Below are 19,932 nucleotides of genomic sequence, written 5' to 3'. Positions count from 1 at the left end.
GCTCACCAGAGAAAGAAACCTTGAGATCTGACCTTGGGGCTCCGTCATCCGGCCCTCGACCTTGATCACTGCTGTTTTTAAAACCTATTTTAACGAACATTTCCAAAACACTGCTCGCAGCGTACCACCAGGGGACAAGTCGCCTGCAAACGGCAACTAGCCAGAAAGGTGTGCTTAGGCATATGCTATACAGCACCCGCCATTCACTGAGGAGAAAAACGCGCTCTCCCTGGAACGACTTAAGAGCCCGTTTCAGAAGGCCGGGAGTGGGGGGGGTTAAACACATCCCTTCCCCCAGAAACGTCTTCTTTGAATGGGCGGCCGCTTTCAGATGGTGTGACCCACCAGGCGAAACCTGAAAACAGCGCTCGCGGGCCGGGCTTCTGAAGATGGATGAAATTACGCGCCTCTCGCCCTCATGCATAAAACATGGCGCCGGAGGCGCTGGAAGCTGGGCTTCCGGAGAGTAGAGTCAAGTAACCAGGACCGATCACTCTTGTGTTTCCTCGGAGCTGTCCGCGGCGGGCTGTGCGCTCCGCCGTCGGAGAGGAAACTGGGGGCCAAAACTTCTCGCTGGGCGCCGGCCTCCTCCTTCTCCTCCTTCACGGCACGTGCAACCTCGCCGCGCCTTCCGCGCGACTTTTGGCGCCGCCGCTGCCGCTTTAGACCCTCCGCGCTTTTTTCCATGGAGCTCCGGACGGGCCAACGCTGTCGATGCTTTCTAAGGAACAGACCTGGGAGGCGCAGAACCGAGCGCCGGCGTTTCTGCAGTAAGTGGCCCTCGAGGCGGACATTTCGTTGCCCCTCGGAGAAGGCGGGAATTGCTTTTCCGCGCGCCCCTCCTTTCCTCACAGGGCTCGGTTGCGAGCTTTTGGGGGAGTTGCTTTCCGCTTCTCAATAGTCCTGGTTGTGAAGAAAAATGTAGCCTCGCCCTAGACGCCCATCTAAGATTTAATTCGCCTTAGGACCCCTCGGAGCTTTAAAGTAATTTAAAAGAAGGGTACAGATATTGGGTTCCCTCTCTGAAACAGAAACGGGGTCCATACTTCGTGGGAATCCTTACTGCCAATTATCCTCCTGTGCTACTCTGCTGTTTATCTGTAATGAGATAGTAAAGGGACGTGGCTCTGTGCCCAGTCTCCGTTCCCATGGCCTTATTTATTTATAAATAAATTTTATAAGCCGTCCATCTTACCTCATGATAAGCTACACCTCTTAAGCGTCTCTCCTGTGGGTTTTTTGGGAAGGAGATGCAGTGGCAGTGGCTGAAACTGGGCCTATTAGCAAATCTAATTTTTTTTTCTAGAGAGTAGTTGTATTGTTGCTAGAGAGTAGAAGACACACAAAAGTAGGGCCTGGGATCATTGTCTATGCCGATGTTTCTATGTGGGAAAGTCACCAGGTTGAGAAACCCGGGTCTATGCAACCGTCTAGGACTCTAGGCCTAGGGAGATTCTCAATCATCCAGGTTCTGGTTGTCCCAAAGGTGCTTTAATAAAGGAGCTTCTCAGATGAGAAGCAAAACGTTTTCAAAGAAAAAAACACCCAAGAAAATTCAATTGCCTTGTGGAAAAAGCCTTTTAGTCTATGCAGCTTAACACTATGATGGCTAAGCAACCCACAAACTACAACTCCCAGAATTCCTTCACATTGCTGAAGCTGACAGGGCCTATGGAAAGAAAGTTCAACTCATTTGGTTGGTACCACTTAGGTTTGAATTGCAACTGTGGTTAGTCATAGCATTGATTTCTGAATAATGCAGTGAAATTACCCCCACCAGTCCAGCAGCCAAAAATACCACATTGTATTTATAGAACCTATTAATCCAAAAAGTCAGGTTAAGAAGTATGCTCTTTCTGTCATGTGCAGCTCTTTTATCAAAAATTTAAATGTAATGCCCTTTAAACCCAGAGTAGCTATGAATTTAGGTTTATTGCTTTTAAGTTCCAAATATCAAAAGATCATTGATATTTCAAATATGGCAAGTTTTGCAACCTCTGCTTTCTGTAAATTTCAGGTGGTAGCTGCTTTGAGTTTATGTGATATGGTAAGTTAGGACTTTGAATAAAAAGCCTAAGGAAAAGGCAGTAAGTTGGCAATGCATACTAGTTAATAAATTTGTTGACTTAGATGTATTGGATAAACTAGGCAAGAAGTTAGAGGCAGCAGCCAGTTCTTGTGGCTATGATATTTCTTTAATCTCATGGACAATGAGATAGTTAACAGATAACAGATAATCAGAGTTGGAAGGGACCTTGTAGGTCATCTAGTCCAACCCCCCACCCAAGCGGGAGACCCTACACCATTTCTGACGAATGGCAGTCCAGTCTCTTTTTGAAAGTCTCAAGTGATAGCGCTCCTACAACTTCCGAGGGCAAGCTGTTCCATTGGTTAATTGTTTTCACTGTCAGAAAGTTTCTCCTTATTTCCAGGTTAAATCTGTCCTTGTTCAATTTCCATCCATTATTCCTTGTCTGGCGTACAGACGCTTTAGAAAACAGCTTGACCTCTTCCTCCCCGTGGCAGCCTCTCAAATATTAGAAGACCTCTATCATGTCTCCCCATGTCCTTCTCTTTACTACACAAGCGAAGCCCAGTTCCTGCAACCGTTCATTGTATGTTTTAGTCTCCAGTCCCCTAATCATCCCGGTTGCTCTTCTCTGTACTTTTTCTAGAGTCTCAACATCTTTTTTATGATGTGGTGAGCAAAATTGATGCAGTACTCTAGGTGTGGTCTTACTAAGGCTTTATAGAGTGGTATTAGTACTTCCCTTGATCTTGATTGTATCCCTCTGTTAATACAACTTAGGTTTGCATTAGCTTTTTTGGCTCATATTTAGCTGGTTGTCCATTAAGACTCCAAGATCCCTCTCACAGCGACTGCTATTGAGCCTGGTTTCACCTAGTCTATATGTGTACTTTTGGTTTTTCTTGCTTAAGTGTAGGGCTTTACTTTTCTCTACACTGAATTTCATTTTGTTAGATATGGCCCAATGTTCTAGTCTATCAAGATCCATCTGGATCTTGACCCTATCTTCTTGGGTGTTAGCTATTCCTGATAGCTTAGTATCATCTGCAAATTTGTTAAGTTCCCCTTCTATTCCCTCATCTAAGTCGTTAATGAAGATATATTGAAGAGTACTGGACGGAACCTTGTGGCACCCCACTGCTTACTTCCCTCCATGTAGACTTAGACCCATTAAGGACTACTTGTTGAGTATGGTTTGCCAGCCAGTTGCAAGTCTATCTAGTCGTGGTGCTATCTATTCCATGTTTTTCTACCTTACTAAGAAGTAGGTTATGGTCTACTATATCCACAGTATTTTGCTGGCCTACTAATTTAGTCACTGTGTTGAAGAATGAAATAAGATTGGTTTGGCATGATCTGTTCTTAACAAACCCATGCTGACTGCTAATTATTACTTTATTTGTTTCTAGATGTTGGCAGAACTGTTTTTTTTTACTATCTTTTCCAGTATCTTCGCGGGTATTGATGTTAGGCTGATTGGTCTATAGTTTCCTGGGTCTGTTTTTTTTCCCTTTTTTGAAGATGGGAACCACATCAGCTCTTTTCCAGTCCTCTGGTAGTTCTTCGGTGCTCCAGGATTTTTGAAAGATATGGTGCAGTGGTTCTGAGATTACCTCTGCCAGATCCTTTAAAACTCTGGGATGTAATCCATCAGGCCTCAGTGATTTTTTTTTTTCATCAAGATCAGACAGGTGTTCTCTTACTATTTTTTTTGCTTATTTTAACTTTTATTTCTGGTCTGTTTTTTACAGTTATGTTTTTGGTGGGTTGAGCTATAGTTTCTTTTTGCATGAAGACAGATGCAAAGAATGATTTAAGCAGTTCTGATTTCTTTCTGTTGCCTGTTACTTCCTTGCCGTCTTCTCTCTTTAGTGTACCAACTGTTTCCTTGATTTTTTTCTTGTTATTTATATGTTGGAAGAAACTTTTTTTATTATCTTTGACTTTTGTTGCAAGTCTTTGTTCATTCTGAGCCTTTACTATCCTGACTTCGTCTTTGCAGATTCTGGCTATCTGTTGATATTCTGCCTTAGTTGTACGTCCTTTCCATTTTTTGTACTTGTCCTTTTTTTCTTTCAATTTGCCAGAGATCCTTGTGCAGCCATGCTGGTTTCTTCTTGGATTTCTTGTTTTTCTTTCTCAGTGGTATTGTGCTGGTCTGGGCTTCTATGATCATACTTTTTAGAGTTTCCCAAGATTCTTGAGTTATTTTCCCCTTTAGGATTTTCATCCATGGAATCTTTCCCAAGTTCTCTCTGAGTTTATTGAAATCAGCTCTTTTAAAATCCAAGACTCTGGTGTCATTATATTCTGTTGCTTGTGTTTGTGTTATGTTGAATTCTAGTATGACATGGTCACTCTCACCCAAGGTTCCTGCAGTTTGAACTCCCTCTATCACTTCTTCTCTGTTTGTAAGAATTAAGTCCAGTATGGCTGTCCCTCTAGTTTCACCCTCTACCTTTTGGACAACAAAGTTGTCAGCTAGGTGGTTAGGAACTTATTTGATTTCTCACTTGGTGCAGAATTAGTTTTCCAATTGATATCAGGATAATTGAAGTCTCCCATTACTATTGTTGTGTGTTTCCTGCATATGTTTGTTAGTTGGCTGGCAAAAAGGACATCTATTTTTTCTGCTTGATTGGGTGGCCTATAATATACACCTATGGCCATGTCATTCTTTTTTTCTTTTATATTGACCCATATGCATTCTAGGAGGTTTTCATCTTTGGTTTCATGCATTTCTGTAGCAATATAGTGCTTTACAATATAGTCCTTTACATACAGTGCAACTCTACCTCCTCTCTTATGGGGTTTGGTTTTTTTGAATAGTTTGTATCCTTCTACCAGTATGTTCCAGTTTCACGGGTTTCATCCCACCAAGTTTCTGTTATTCCAACTATATCATATTTACCTTCATGTATTCTTAGTTCGAGTTCACCCTGTTAGTTCCCCAGACTTTGTGCATTTGTACAGTATATAGGCACTTGAGATCTTTATGTCTGACACTGTGTTTACTGTCTCCATAACCTGTGTTGTGCCTGCCTGCCCCTACTTTCTTGCCACTTGTTTGATTAATGCACTTGATATGGCACTCACTATTAAATACTTGGTTTTGGTTGGCATCAAGGTTGATAATCTTACCTGCACAAACATTTATTTTGCATGCACTGGTATCCTTATTAGTTTTAGGTAGGACAAGGCTGAAATGCAGAAGTGGTATTCAGCAGATTCTGACCAGTTCTAAAGAACCGGTAGCGGAAATTTTGAGTAGTTTGGAGAACTGGTAGCAGAAATTTTGAATAGTTAAGAATGCCACTTCTGACTGGCCCTGCTCCCATCTATTCTCTGCCTCCTGAGTCCCAGCTGATTGGCTGGGTCTTCTTTTGTTGCCCTGCACAGGAGAACGGAGCTGGAAAGCAGGTTAGCCGGGGTGGGAAAGAAATGGAAATTTTACAGTATCCTTCCCCTGCCACACTCACTAAGCCATGCCATGCCCACAGAACTGGTAGTAAAAATTTTTGAATCCCACCATTGCTGAAATGGAAAATTTATAATAAAAATGCCAGCATGCTTCTGTTTCCCTCTAAATGTTTTCCATAGATTATGATAACGAACATGAGAGAAAGAGACATAGCTCCTAGCTGCAAAGATTCCAGTCCTTTGTTACATTGATAAACCTTTTCTGAGATTTGAAATAGTATGGTTTTGCAGCCAGACATATTTCCCAGGATTTATTAAACATGATTTTAAATTGCTGCTGTGATTGGGATTGGGAAGACTATTTAGAATGCCTCCAGGCAGGTATCTGGAACAGAACACTGAAGGTTCTATGACAGGGGTCCTTGGGCCATGGTCTAGTCCATGACCTGGACAACCAAGGAAAACCATCACCACCCCGCCCCAGTCCATGGAAGAATTATCTTCCATGAAACCAGTTCCTGGTGCCAAAAAAGGTTGGGAACTGCTGCTCTATGAAATGAAGGAGAGATTAATGTTTGCTGAAGTCCAGAAGCCTGTGAGCTCAATTAGGTAGACCAGATTAAGAAATCAGCTCCATATGAAGACTAAAATTACTTTTATTGAAGTAGGCTACAATAATAGAATCTTGCAAGTCTTGATTGTGCCTATAGCTCATCCCCTTTTTATACATGAGTGAATGAGGGAGGTATCTGTCTGAATCAATTCTGAATGTTATTGGTCTGTTGTGACCTTAAAATATGTTTCACCCCTCACTGCGTTAGCAAAGCTCTTGCACATCTCTGTCAAGGTCATCTCCCTTACTTTCTATGAAGTCAGGAAGAAGCATATAGTTAGATTTTCCATCAATGGAAGATGACCTGCCTACAAACTGCAGAGTTTTAGTTTTGCAAACAGAAAAAAATGCCTTTGCAATTATTCTAAATCCACCACTGATTTGCCAAACACAGATGATAGTGGGAGATCGTGAAGATAGGGGCATTTTTTGGAGCAAAAACCCAACATCGAGGTGCCCTCTGTTCCATTATCGGTTTTTTTCTACAGAAACATTCCATTCTTAACAAAGCTACTTATATTCATTGACAGGCTTTGTTCTGGATTGCCATGCACCTCAAAGGATTGCATATGCTAGTTGCTATGGTAGCTCAGTCTAACTGTTCTCAACAGTCCTTGGGTGGTTAATAGGATGAATGCATGTGTATCTAAAAAGAAACTCATTTGCAAAAGCAGCCACACAATAACTTTCTTCCACCAACATAAGCTTGTCTGAAAGAACATTCATTTAACAGATGTGTTTGAGACATATCTAGATAAATGGTGCTACCTAAATTATAGTAGAATCTTCTTAGTTAATTTCTCTTTCCCTTGCAGTTTGCTTTTTCTCGGTTGCTTGTTCTTTTTTATTTCTTATACACTTGCCTATATGCCAGGTAAGGTAGATACATATATTTCAAATATGTTGCTCCCCTGATGTTTTTGTAATTGTAGTGTTGAGTCAGAGAAAGAAAATGGTGAATGAGAAACGTTCAATTGTTCCATTGAGAGAGAAAGGGGGCGGGGCGGTTAGTGCATAAGGCTTTGGCACTGTTGTGTTTGTTTCCTGCTTTGTAAGGGATTGGAGCTGGAATTCCAAAAAGAAGGTAAGGCCTGGGCTAAAAGAGCAAGCAGAATATATTTTTGTTTTAATCCCTGATATGTTCTATCGCTAATCATGATGTTGGCAGGAAGAAGCTTGGCCAAAGGTGGTGCCAAAGGACCATTCGTTAGCATCTGTTCAACTATGTGGAATGTTTTGCTTTTGTTTTCCCTTTTTGGACTTCCCTTTTTGGACTTTCGCTGTATTCAAAGTTTTTAGTCTGCTCGCTCGAAATATTTACTTGGAAAATCTTTTTGTTGGCATGTTTTCTAAACTGAATGTTTTGAGAATGTTTTGAGGAGATATGAGACTGTTTTGTAAATTTATGGTTCAGTGATCACTTCCAACATTCACTTCAAAGAAAGTGCAGGATATAATAAGTTTAAAGAAATCTTATTATAGAACAACTCAGTGATAGAGGATATAACTTGCATGCAAGAGATTCCAGTTTTGATATTTGGTACCTCTAGATTTTCAGCCATCTTATGACTGGAAAAGGTTTGCCATGCTTGAAATGCTAAAGATGCTTTCCCTATTCTGGTATCCTTTCAATGTATTGCTTCTAAGTATTCTTAGAAATCTATGGTTTTCAGTGTTCATGCAGTGTTCCAAGTTACAAATGATCAAACTTCATTGCAAGTTAACATTTATTATTTATTCGTTATATTTGTTTGCTGCCTATATTGCAATAGGGCTACTCTAGGTGGCTTACAATAATGTAATGGAGGAGCCATCTGATTGGGTACCCTCCTCTCTCTTTTTTCATTATTAAATTTGGTATGAAATGAGGTAGCCACACAAACTGGAGATTGTGGTAAAATAGCATCCATCAGATTTAAACAGAAGCAGATAGGACATTATAGTATTGGTATCAAATGAAGACGAAATGAACTAGAGATGCAAAACAATATTTGAATTTGGATCTTGAGGGATTGCATAGGAATGTTGGAGATGAGATGAGAAAAAAGGAAGAAGAAAGTGTATCAAACTCAACTCTGGGAATAGTGTTTGAATTCAAAAATGGAATGGTATTTAAATACCTGTACCTTATTTAAATTGTTTTTGTTATCAAATTTTATTACATATATATGCATGTGTTTGTAGGATTACAAACATATGTACATTACACAATTTCCAAAGCATAATTCAGACTATTCAGCAGGTTGCCTAGCTGCTGCATCATTACTTCTGTTGCTGTCACAACCTTTATGGAGTGTCCAATGGCCTTTTAAGTTTGACAAGCAAAAAACACAGTAAATATTTCTCACAAATATTTTCCCTCTTCCATTTTGTGGTTCGATGTTTAACATACAAAATTATGTGCTATGTTACTATTCAGGCAGTTTGCAAACTTGAGTTTTTGTTATTGGAAGGCAACTCTTTAATTTGAAGATGTTGGTAAATTCTTGGTAATAAAATGGCAAGTAGAAAGGCTCACTTCTATTTGCCATTTAGAAGGGTTAGAAAGAACGAAAAAGTTAACCTTTGCTTTGTTTCAAATCTCCTTTTCTTGACTTGGTTTTCATAAAAAGTAGCTTTGGAATTGTGTTAAAGTATGCCATATATGTTAAAATAAAATTCTTTCTGTTTAAGTACAAGTATGCAAAAAGTTTCAAGATTAATCCAAGATGTTTAATGGCTTTAAATATCTGGGTGTTGTACTAAGGTTTAAGTCAGGTTTAACTCCAGCTGGCTGGAGAATTCTGGGAGTTGAAGTCCACAAGTCTTAAAGTTGCCAAGTTTGGGGACCCCTGGGTTAAGTAGAAAGAGGTTCCAGGTGAAAATATACCATGAATAGCATAGAGATGCTTGCTTGCTTGCTTTCTCTTAAAAGGAAGAAAAAGAAAGAGGGAGGGGTGGGAGAAAGAAAGAAAGGGAGGGAAGGGAGAAAGAGGGAAGGGAAAGGAATGTGAATGAGATATGGCTGGACGGATGGATAGAGGGAGGAAGGGAAAGAAAAAGGAGAGGAAGGAAGGACCACAACTCTGGCACTAGATGCAGCTTTAGAAGATGCTTAGAAACAGCGCGGCAATCCAGGGCTGGAAGGGACCTCAGAGGTCATCTAGTCCAACTCCGCACCAAGAACATTGTTAAAGTGAGTATCTTTTGACCCACCGAGTCATGTGACCACCAAGCCATGCCCAGCCAGTCATATGACCAGTAAGCCACACCCACAAATTAGGCTATGCCCATAGAACCAATTGTTAAGAAATTTGAATCCCACCCCTGCTGAATATATATCTGCTACATATATCAGATGTTTAGATACATTAAGCAGAGATTAATAGCAAAGCTGTCAATTGGAAAAATTTTGCCCAGCTACATCTGTGACAATAAGCATCTGGATAATGTATATATCCTGCAATTCAACTAGCAAAATCAATGCAAATAGTAATTCAGTTTGAAATAAGATATAACATTACCCAGTAGTTCCACGAAGACCATGATAGAATTATTGACACTATCTTCTCCCCATATTAGTGATGTGCAGAAGGAGGTCAGGGATCATGTGACAGGATGATGAATGAGTGGTTCTCATCAACCTCAATAGATGATACTCAATCTTGGATGCTCTGAGTTGAATGAGTGAGTGGCTGAGAGGTAATACTTCCCCTCAGAAAGTGGTTCAGTTTCCACCTTGACCATTTCCTCCATTACTAATTTTGATACCTGCATTTTGGAATATTCTTCATCTGTGGTAAGTGGGGTGTGTGTGTGTGGTGGCCGACCAGTTAAGACAGTGGATTTGTCAACTGGAAGGTCGGCAATTCAAGACCCAAGCACCATGTGATGGGATGAGCTTCTGTTCTTTTCTCCAGCTCTTCCCCACCTAGTAGTTCACATTGTAAACTGGTACAGTAATTAGAATTAGCTATGACCCTTATTCACAATTTTTTATCACACCCAGAAATAAACTGTGCAGCTGTCCTTTCTCCTTAGCATTCTGCATTTGTTCTCCATTGAACCTAAGGGAGAATCCAGGCTGGGCTGTCTCAAGTCTCGTAGCTCTGCAGATCGAGCTGAATTTTGAGGACACGCCCCGGCAACACCCCCAGTTCTTCATTTGTTCTCAGTGTGTTGAGACCACCCTAAAAGGGCTCTGACATATTGGACTTTATTGAAGAATAATTCTATTCCCTGGATTCCTCTCTTCAGTAGCTTAATAAAAAGGTTTGATAGCTGGCTGACTTTGTCGGTTCAGCTGCTTTTTGTTTTTTTGCACCTTTTTCCTTTCATGCCATTTTCTTTTTTCCCCTATTTTATTTTGATTTTTTTTTATTGTGTATTGTGTTTTTTGCTATTTTTGGAGTGAATTGTGGACTGTGATTGCCCCAGGAGCCTGTGTGGCCTGGGCTGGGGGCCAATTCTTCGGTCTGTCTCTGAATTTTTTTCCCTTTGTATTTGACAGCTGCGGCAGCCACGAGTTGCGTTAGACAGTCAAATTTACAAGCGGCTATTCCAGTCCTTCGCGGCAAGTCCTGCTTTCGGCCAGGCTTGCCTAGTTTGGGAGAATTTGGGACCTGGACATTAGGTCCAGTTCGCTTGACAGCCCCCAGAGCACCGGGACAGCAGCAAGATGCTTAAGCCTGCCTCTCTCTAATTGTGGTGGTTCCAGCGCTTTGGGTCACGAGTCGCTGATCCGTCAGGGCTTGTTGTGGGTTTAAAAGGGTCCACTTTTTTTCTTTTGGCTCTTTTGAACTGCCTCACTTGAGGAGCTGCACTGGAATAATCAACAGCTTTTTGGTTGCATTTGCCTCCTGAAGTGGTGGACTGCTGATTCAGCCAGAGCAGCCAGCCGTGGGCTAAAGGATTTTATTTTTGATTTTTCAAATATCTTAATTTTTTTCCTTATGTCATTGACAGTAGATTTTGATGGGCTCAAAATGGCAGCCGGGGAGCTGATCATGATTTGTCAGCTCCTCAGCAGAGTAGAGAGAGAGCTGCCAGAGGATCAGCTAAGCCCAGGTCTGCTGGTTCAGAGATAGCAGCCAGAATTAGAGCTAGGGTCCTAGCACCTAAAAGACTTTCTAGGACAGAGGAAAGACAGGCCAGGTGCAGACAGAAGGGCTTGGATAAAGAATTCGACAAGGCTCTGAGGGAATACAAGATGGCTGACATCAATGCCATATCTACTCAGATTCCCCAGGAAAGCATGCAGCAAGACCAATTGGCAAATAATAGACAATATTTGACAGCCTGGTCACCAAGTGGTTCAGTTAATCAAGATTTCCAAATTATGGCAGAGGCTGCTTATCCTGGTTCTGAGCAGTCAGAAGGGCTTATGGCTACTAGACTGGGAGGCCAATCCTCCAGTAGAACAAGATCTGTGCCAGAGGCCACTTTTACACAGCAGCAGGACTTCTCCCAGAGGAAGTTCAGGTGCAAGAGATGCCAGCCTTCATGAGAGCCTGGTTCTCTCAAGCAATTAGACAAGAAGTTTGAGCAGAATTCAACCAACAGCACTAGTTGTCATCTTTGGATGTTGGCACATTGAAGGCAGTGGACTGGAAGGAAGAGATGGCGCTCCTTCGGGCACATCAAGCCGACGCCTGGGCCATCAGAACCTCCACAACTGCTTCATTTGTACACAAGCCTCTCTGCAGTGGCTGAGGCAGTTGCAGGGCAGAATTCCACCTGAGGACTTTAGGGGCATCAGGATCTAAATAAGATAATAGCCACAGCACAATTGACAACAGATGCCATGCTCACCGCAGCCACATTTTCATCCAGAGCCTCCTCTGTAACAGCTCGTAGACTTCTCTGGCTATGAAATTGGCAAATGGACTCCAGAAACAAATGGAAGCTGGCGTCTGCCCCCTTTAAAGGCTCTGAACCCCTTTTTAATGGAGACCAGAGGCAAGCGAAAAATCCTCCTGTCTTGGGAGGCGTTTTGATTACTGGCCTTCGCCCTATTTCAGGAGGCCCTCCTTTAGACAGGGGGATGCTGTGGCAAGCTTTCCCCATCAAAATAGGCCCTTCTTCCAGAGATCTTTTTCTCAGGCAGGCAGGCAGGCCTTTATTGCCAGAGGACATCAGAGGCCAAGAGGTCTTTCCGGGGCTCCAGTAGACCTTTTAGATGCAACAGGTGATGCCATAGTCAGCTCTCCCATAGGGGGCCGTCTGGGTCTCTTCTTGCAGAAGTGGGAAGAGACCATGACAGATGCTTGGATCCTAGCGACCTTATGATCAGGGCTCTCCCTGGAGTTTCTTTCTTTCCCCTAAAAGCTTTTGTATGCTGCCCTGTCTCCAGGTTCCCGACAAAGAGGGCTCTCATGGAATTGGCGATCCAGCATTTGCTGGATGTCCATGCCATCCAGTTGGTTCCAGGGAACCTGAGGAGATGTGGGTTTTATTCAAGTTTGTTATCCCAAAGGCCTCGGGGGGTATGTGGGTGGGAGTGGCGAGCAATCATCAACTTGAAAGGGCTCAACAGGCACCTGATATACCGAAGATTCAAGATGCACTCCCTTCACTCAATCCTTGAGGGAATTTGAGAGGGAGACTTTTTGGCTTTGGTAGACCTAACGGAGGTCTACCTCCATGTGCCCATCCACCCAGACCACACCAGTTCCTGAGGTATTGCTATGGCGGCTGCCACTTTCAATTCAGAGCTCTTCTGTTCAGCCTGGTATCAGCTCCATGGACATTTACCAAGCTCTTGGTGGCTGTAGTGGCATACCTTATGTCCATACCCATAAGGATCCAGTGTTATCTGGACTACATCCTTGATAGCATCCTCTTCCTGACCCCAGATGGAGGAGGATCTGATAACAACAATCAGGATACTTCGTTAGCACTGGTTCTCGATAAACCTGGACACATGCCATCTAATCCCATCGACTCATCTCTTGCATTTGGGGGCAATCATAGACACTTTGCCGGGGCAGGTCTTCCTCTCTCAGGAGTGTCGGGACATCATAAAGACCGTGACAACACAGATCCTATCTTCCAGAAAGGTTCTTATCATCTTGCTGTCTCAACTTCTGGGCAAGATGATCTCGTGTATTGGCATTGCTTCCTGGGCCCGCTTCCATGCCCGGACTCTGCAGTGGTTCCTGCTCCCCTATCAGAGGGCAGGCTGGGGCAATTTAGCAATGAGGGTTCGAGTGCCTATAGCGGTACTTTGCTCGTTCCATTGGTGCCAGTCCCGGGCCATGGATCAGGGGTGTTTGTACAGGGAGCCCCAGAGAATTTCCATCACCACCAGCGCTCTCAAGGGGCTAAGGCAGGAAGTGCAGGAAAGCATGTCCTTCTCCTCACGAACAATGTGGCCACCAAGGCCCACATAAATCACCAGGGGGTCATCCGCTCCAGATCCCAGATGCAGGAGGTGACTCAAATGTGCTGGTGGGTGGAGAGACACCTGTTATCAATACAAGCGGAGCACATCTCAGGGGTCTCCAATGTGCAGGCAGACTGGTTGAGCAGGGCACAGTTGACCAGTCAGAGTGGCGCCTGCATTCCAGTCTGTTCCAGGAGATGTCAGAATGGTTCGGCTGACCGATTCTGGATCTCTTTGCCTCCCCAGAGGACTCACAACTCCTGAGGTTTTTTTTTTGCAAGGTTTCCGGTACTGGGGGCGGAAGGGGGCAATGCTCTCTGGTGCAGGTGGCCCCAGGGGCTATTGTATGCTTTCCTCCCCTCCCCCTAATCCCAGGGACAATCCAAAAAGTATTGTTGGAGAGGGAAGAAGTTTTGTTGGTAGCCCCTTACTGTTCCAGGAGATCATGGTTTGCCGATCTGGTAGGCCTATTGGTCGCCAGATCTTGGAGAATTCCCCCAGAAAATGTCTCCCTCAGCCAGGGTCCAATTGAGCACTCAGAGCCAGAATGCTTCCGGTTGACCGTCTGGCGCTTGAGCAAGGGTTCCTGAAATGGGAGAAGCTTCCAAAAAGGTCATCCAGACAATCCAGGCTGCCAGGCAACCTTCCATAACCAGAATATATGATGCCACATGGAAGATTTTCTGCAGTTGGTGTACCAGCCACTGATTGGAGCCTACTTCGGTGTCAGTGGCAGATGTGTTGGAGTTTCTGCAAAACGGTTTGGACAGAGGGCTATCCCCCAATACCTTAAAGAGACAGGTGGCCATGTTGGTCTTGGTGCTTTTATTTGGGAACTCAAATACTCTTGCCCAGGGAGAGAGCCTTCCTTTGGGGAGCCACAAATTTGAAGCCATTGGTGGTTACCCCACCTGGGACTTGCCGAAGGTCTTGCAGGCGCTGACTTCTTCCCCATTAGAACCTTTGCGGGAAGCCAGCCTGTGTCTACTCATGTGCAAGGTGTCATTCCTAGTGGCCATTGCATCAGCCAGGCATATCTCAGAGTTGGCGGCCTTATCAGTTAGAAAGGACCTTTGTGTTTTTCATTTGGGCAGGATGGTTCTGCGGTTGGACCCTACCTTTCTGCCCAAGGTGAACTCCTTATTCCATCGTTCCCAGGAGTTGATTTTGCCTGACTTTTGCCCAGAGCCTAGACATGCTCTGGAGTGCAAATGGCACATCTTGGACGTAAGAAGGGTCCTCCACATTTACATCAAGCAAATCTCTTCCTCCAGGAAGACTGAGTCCCTGTTCATCTCCTTTCAGCTGTCAACTTTGGGGCGCAGGGTGACACCTTCCACAGTGGGCCGCTGGCTCAGAGCCTATATTGCTAAAGCCTATGAGTTGCAGGCTCTTCCTGTGCCCAGGAGAATCACCACACACTTTACCAGAAGTGCGGCAATTACTGTGGCCTGGGCAACGCAGGCATCGGTTCTGGACATTTGTTGAGCTGCAACCTGGTCGTCTCTGACCCCATTCATCAGACATTACTGGATTGATTCTTTTGCCTCAGCGGAGGCGGCCTTTGGCAGGCGAGTCCAGCAGGGCATACATTTAGAGGCGGGGACTTCAGACCAGACCTTTTACCACCCATAGGACAGCCAGCTTTGGTATGTCCCAGCCTGGATTTTCCCTTCGGCTCAGTGAAGAAGGGGCATTGGTCCTACCTGACATGCTTCTTCTCAGGGAGGGAGGGAGGGAGGGAGAATCCAGTCCCACCCTGGCCTTCCCCGGCTCGGGAGGGAGAGGGTTTTTCCCACAACAATAATTTTTGGGAGGGGAGGGGGAACAAACCCCCCCCCCCCCCCGGCCCGGGCCCCACTAGCCGGCCCCCCCCCCCCCTCCCCCCCCCCCTCCCCCCCCCCGGCGCAAAAAAAAACCCCACCCCCCCCCCCCCCCCCCCCCCAGGGCCCCGGGAAGGAAAAATACCCCCCCCCCCTCCCCCCCCTTTCCCCTTCGTTTATTCCCCCCCCTAAACCCCACCCCCCCCCCCCCCCCCCCCTCAAATAAAAAAAATAAAAAAAAAAAAAAAGGGAAAAGGGGGGAGGGGGGGGAGGGACAAGACCAAAACCCCCCCCCCCCCCCCCCCCCCCCTATCCCCCTCCCCCCTCCCCCCCTCCCCCCCCCCCCCCCCCCCCCCCATATTCTCCCAAACCCAAAATATAATTAAAACAAAAAAAAAAAATATTAATAATAATAACACACAACCACCGACAATGATTCACGATTAGGCAAATCTACATATTGGAAAATTAAATGATGTATTTACATTTTTTTGTCTTTTTGGAGTAAATTATGTTTAAGGAAAAGCTTGCTCCAGAATTTTATTTATTTATTAAACTTGTATGCCGCCCAACTTGACAGAGGTTATTAGGTGGCTTACATCTATCCAATTAAATGTATTATAAAACATTGAAACAATAAATAAGGATCATAAACTTAAATTTCAATTAAAATAAAACTAATCAAGGTGGAGAGGGAGCGAGTAAAGTGTGCACAGGAAGGATGTGGTGTTACCTACTCCTTTAACCACCTCTAAAGTGCCACACCTCCACTGTATCAATGTATTTTAAGGGATTAGATTATATTTTTATCATTAGATTACTAGATTGCATTCTTATCACTCTCCTATTGACTAACTACATTATTTACTGAGTCCATAATGTAATTTTTATTCAAAGTAAAGTATGAATTCAAACATTCTAATTTGTAGATCATGAATTAATAGTTTTGCATTTTGTTTTAATATTATAATCTAAATCCCAAGTTATTATTGGTGGATAGCTTGTAGCCATGTCGCTTGGGAGAGCAGCCACCAGGTGTATTTGTAGCTAACCTGTGGTTGGTGATAGATATGCCAGGTAAACATACTTACTGATTGACATTACCTTTTTTAGGTTAGTTATGACTAGATTTCAGAATGAAATGAACATGCTAGTAGAATTTCAGTGTAAAATAAAGGAAACGGCATGCATTTTTAAGAACTCAAAGTAGCAGGTACTGAGAGATGAACCTGACAAGATGATCTCTATTGGACAGCAATAGCAATAGCACTTAGACTTATAAACTGCTTTATAGTGCTTTACAACCCTCTCTAAGTGGTTTACAGATTCAGCATTTTGCCAACAGCAATCTGGGTCCTCATTTTGCCCACCTTGGAAGAATGGAAGGCTGAGTCAATATTGAGCCTGGTGAGATTTGAACTACCAAATTGCCAGCTGGCAGCTGGCAGCAGAAGTAACCTGCAGTACTGCACTCTAACCACTGCACCACCACGGATCATAAAGCATCAGTTGTGATGAAAATGGATGACTTGTTCCTGGTACTTGGGAGATGATTTGAGAAACACCAATCTACTCAGCACTTAATATGGGGTGTTCATGCTTAGTATGGGTATATCACTATACTGTGATGAAAATGACCTGATGATTCTTCTCTCAGTACTAATGCTAGCAAGATTTTATAATTTTATTTTGAGAAGTGCATTAAGTTTTTGAAAATAATTAGAGGTATCTGATTAGAGCCCCAGCTCTAGTCTTAAGTGCTGTATGGGAGTATCCTGTGGAAGAACAAGAATTTTCCTAAGAAAATTATTTTGAGCTATTTCTAAGTGAGTAACCATTTGTTATTTCATGCTCAATCAATCCCTTGGTCCATGCAGAATCTGTGTTTTATTCTCTGAAACCATTTAAAAGTAGGGTTCTATTAACTCATACCTTTTAGAAAAAGAAAGAAAGAAAAGCGAATGACTTTCTTACTCTAAGACAAGCAATGAACCTGTGTTAAGATGTGCTTTCCAAGCTGAAGAGTCCTGGAATGAAACAGCAGATATTTAGAAGTCCCTATCATCTGTTTTCCATTTCACAATAATTAGGTATCAATCTAACAATCTCAGCATAATGTAGGAATATCATGATGTAGGGAAATATGTGTGAACCAAATTGACGCATTTGAGGAGCAGTTTAATCAACGGTGAGTTGCAGTCCCTGAAGTCAAAAAACATCTGTGGTTCACCCTTTGATACATCTGTAAAGGCAGTTGACTCAGATGGAAATTGTTGTGGTATCAAGCATTTTAAAATGTTTTTGCTTTACAGTATATTTACAAAAACAAAATGAAAGATGGTTGTGTTTACATTCAGCATTTCCCAGTGAAAATATATTGTATATACTAAATCTGGGTCATCTTAATTAGTTCCCTTTGTTATTTCAGCTCTAGTTGCTATTACAAACAAATTAATCAAATTTCTTTGGTGAAGTGAATATTGATAAAAATCTATTGTGATAGTTCCGTTCAGAAGCAGATGAGATTTCTAGTTAGAAAAACCAGAGGTTCCTCTTTTTCTGTCTTGGATAATTTATTGGGAAAATGAATGCTTTGCCTGGAAAATATATTTTACACGGTTCTGTGTTTCATACTGAACCAATTAATTTAGTAGTTAAGGCACTGGGCTGGAAACTGGGAGACTGTGAATCCTAGTTCTGCCTTAGGCATAAAGCCAGCTGGGTGACCTTGTGTCAGCCATTCACTCATAAAAAGGAGGCAATGGCACACTACTTCTGAAAAATATTTCCAAAGCAATTTAAGGGATTAATTCAGGCAGTCATCAGAGTCAATGTGGACTTGAAGCACATATCAAACTAGTAACTTTTTATTTATACTAGTTAAAATACCATGTTACATTTTTGTGCTCACACAGTAGTTTTATTTTCCTACTTCAAGGTAAGTTGTCAATTAGCAAAGATTACAGAATTTGGAATTTGCTGTAGTGTATATTTCTAAAAGAACCTGTTGCATTTTTTGGAGTATATATATTATACAGTGAATATTTGAAGTTGATATGATACCCATTTTTTCAAGGGCAGAAATACCTTACATTCCAAGTTGATGGTTTGACATTTCAGCTTCCATTCTTATAAACCTTCAGCAGTTTTTAGCTGTGCTATATACAGCATGTGTGTGGGAGCCTAAGAGTTTCAGATTCCTGAGGGAAACAAAAGTTGCTGTGCTGTAGTTTCACGTAAGCCTTTGTTCTTCATGTATGATTTAGGATTTATATCTATAAATATTTTATATAAATAGAATAAAACTGATATAATTTAAATTTTTTAGTTAAAGATACTTGTTCTTGTGGTTTGATTTTTAACAAATTTGACTTTTAACAAATTTGAGAAAGTTGAAAAATACCGATTAATTTTTTATTGATTTTTTAAAAAGGCCTTAGATTGTGTCAATCAAGTCAAGCTGTGCAATATGCTCAGGAAAATGGGAATCCTGAAATTTGATCATGTGATGGGGCATTGAAATGTCTGGAACTTCAAGGATGGGTCATAACTATCATTCATTCAGTGCCACTATAGCCTGGAACAATCACTGAATGAATGGTAATTAAGCATATGTATAAACCCATTGGAAAAGACCCGGATGCTGGGAGTGCAGACAAAGGAAAAGAGGATGGCAGAGGATGAGATAGTTAAAATGGTGTCATTGACATAATGAACATGAATTTGGGCAAACTCCAGGAGACTAGGGCCTGATGTGCTGTGATCCATGGGGTCATAAAGAGTTGGACATGATTTAGTGACTGAACAACAACAACCTGTATAAACCTTATAGTTAGGTTTAGTCTGCCATGTTGCATAAAATATGGTGGTTAATTTATGTTGTCTAATCGGAATCTGTCTGTCCTATATAGTACTTAACTTTATTGCCCAACCTCTGCCAATATGGTGTTAAATTGTTGTCTTCTTGTTTTTCCTAGGACAGGAAATCATTACATTCTCCGTTATACTGCTGTGAGAGTCCAGGACAATGACAGGAAAAACTCTGCCTCCTTCATCTTGGGACTGAGTCTGCCAAGCTGTTTAGACCCACCTCTGTTGCCATGATTACCCAGCTTTCAACTCAGTCCCTTGGCGGAGCTGGATGTGTCTGAGCTCTCACAGAGCATAACAAGGAATTCAAACCTTGATTCAAACTTCTGGTCAGTTTATTGGTGCTAGTCTTTGAATCCTGCTCACGGGCACCCGGTAGAGCAAGCACATTGGCAAAAGGGGGTTGGGAAGGGCTGGAGCTTCGGCTCCTGGCGCTGAGGGCACTCGAGCCACCATCAGAGACATTGTAAGTGATCCCGGCAAGCCCAGGCGGCTGGCAATTGGGTCATATTGCCTGCAGGCAAGCTAATTCCCAGATTAACGGCACAAGGAACCCTGTCTCGCTGGAAAGCCTCACTGCGGCTTTGCACCAACCAGTTGGCCATTTTCGGCGACAAAGCAGCACAAAGTACGGTTATTTACAGTCTCCTGCCCTTCAGTAAGGACTAATTTCAAGGCCTCACAACGGGATTGTTCCACTTGCCCGGCCATATTCAGGGGAGATGAAGATAGGGAGGCAGCCCAATTCAATCAGCTTCCTTGAGACAGTATAATTCAAAATGGAGGGTGCGAGAGACCTGTCGGTCGAATCAAG

At 42.9% G+C, this 19,932-nt stretch overlaps 1 protein-coding gene across 2 annotated transcripts in view; it reads left to right on the top strand.

Moving 5' to 3' along the window:
* The first annotated feature begins 360 nt into the window (after nucleotides 1-360).
* RIPOR2 (RHO family interacting cell polarization regulator 2) overlaps nucleotides 361-19,932 on the top strand; it is a 100,163-nt gene continuing 80,591 nt past the window's right edge. Inside the window, exon 1 of one of the 2 annotated variants that reach the window (XM_087930962.1) lies at nucleotides 361-770. In XM_087930962.1, the coding sequence (XP_087787088.1) occupies nucleotides 419-770 (352 nt within the window). In that variant the 5' untranslated portion in view covers nucleotides 361-418. The remainder of the gene's footprint in view (nucleotides 771-19,932) is intronic. The other variant, XM_087930961.1, reaches the window with a different exon arrangement.

Source organism: Pseudonaja textilis, chromosome 3 (assembly GCF_049901715.1).
Source record: "Pseudonaja textilis isolate UNSWEBS1 chromosome 3, rPseTex1.2, whole genome shotgun sequence".
Lineage (NCBI taxonomy): Eukaryota > Metazoa > Chordata > Lepidosauria > Squamata > Elapidae > Pseudonaja > Pseudonaja textilis.
The sequence above is the reverse complement of the archived record's forward strand: the minus strand, read 5'-3'. Positions and strand labels throughout refer to the sequence as shown.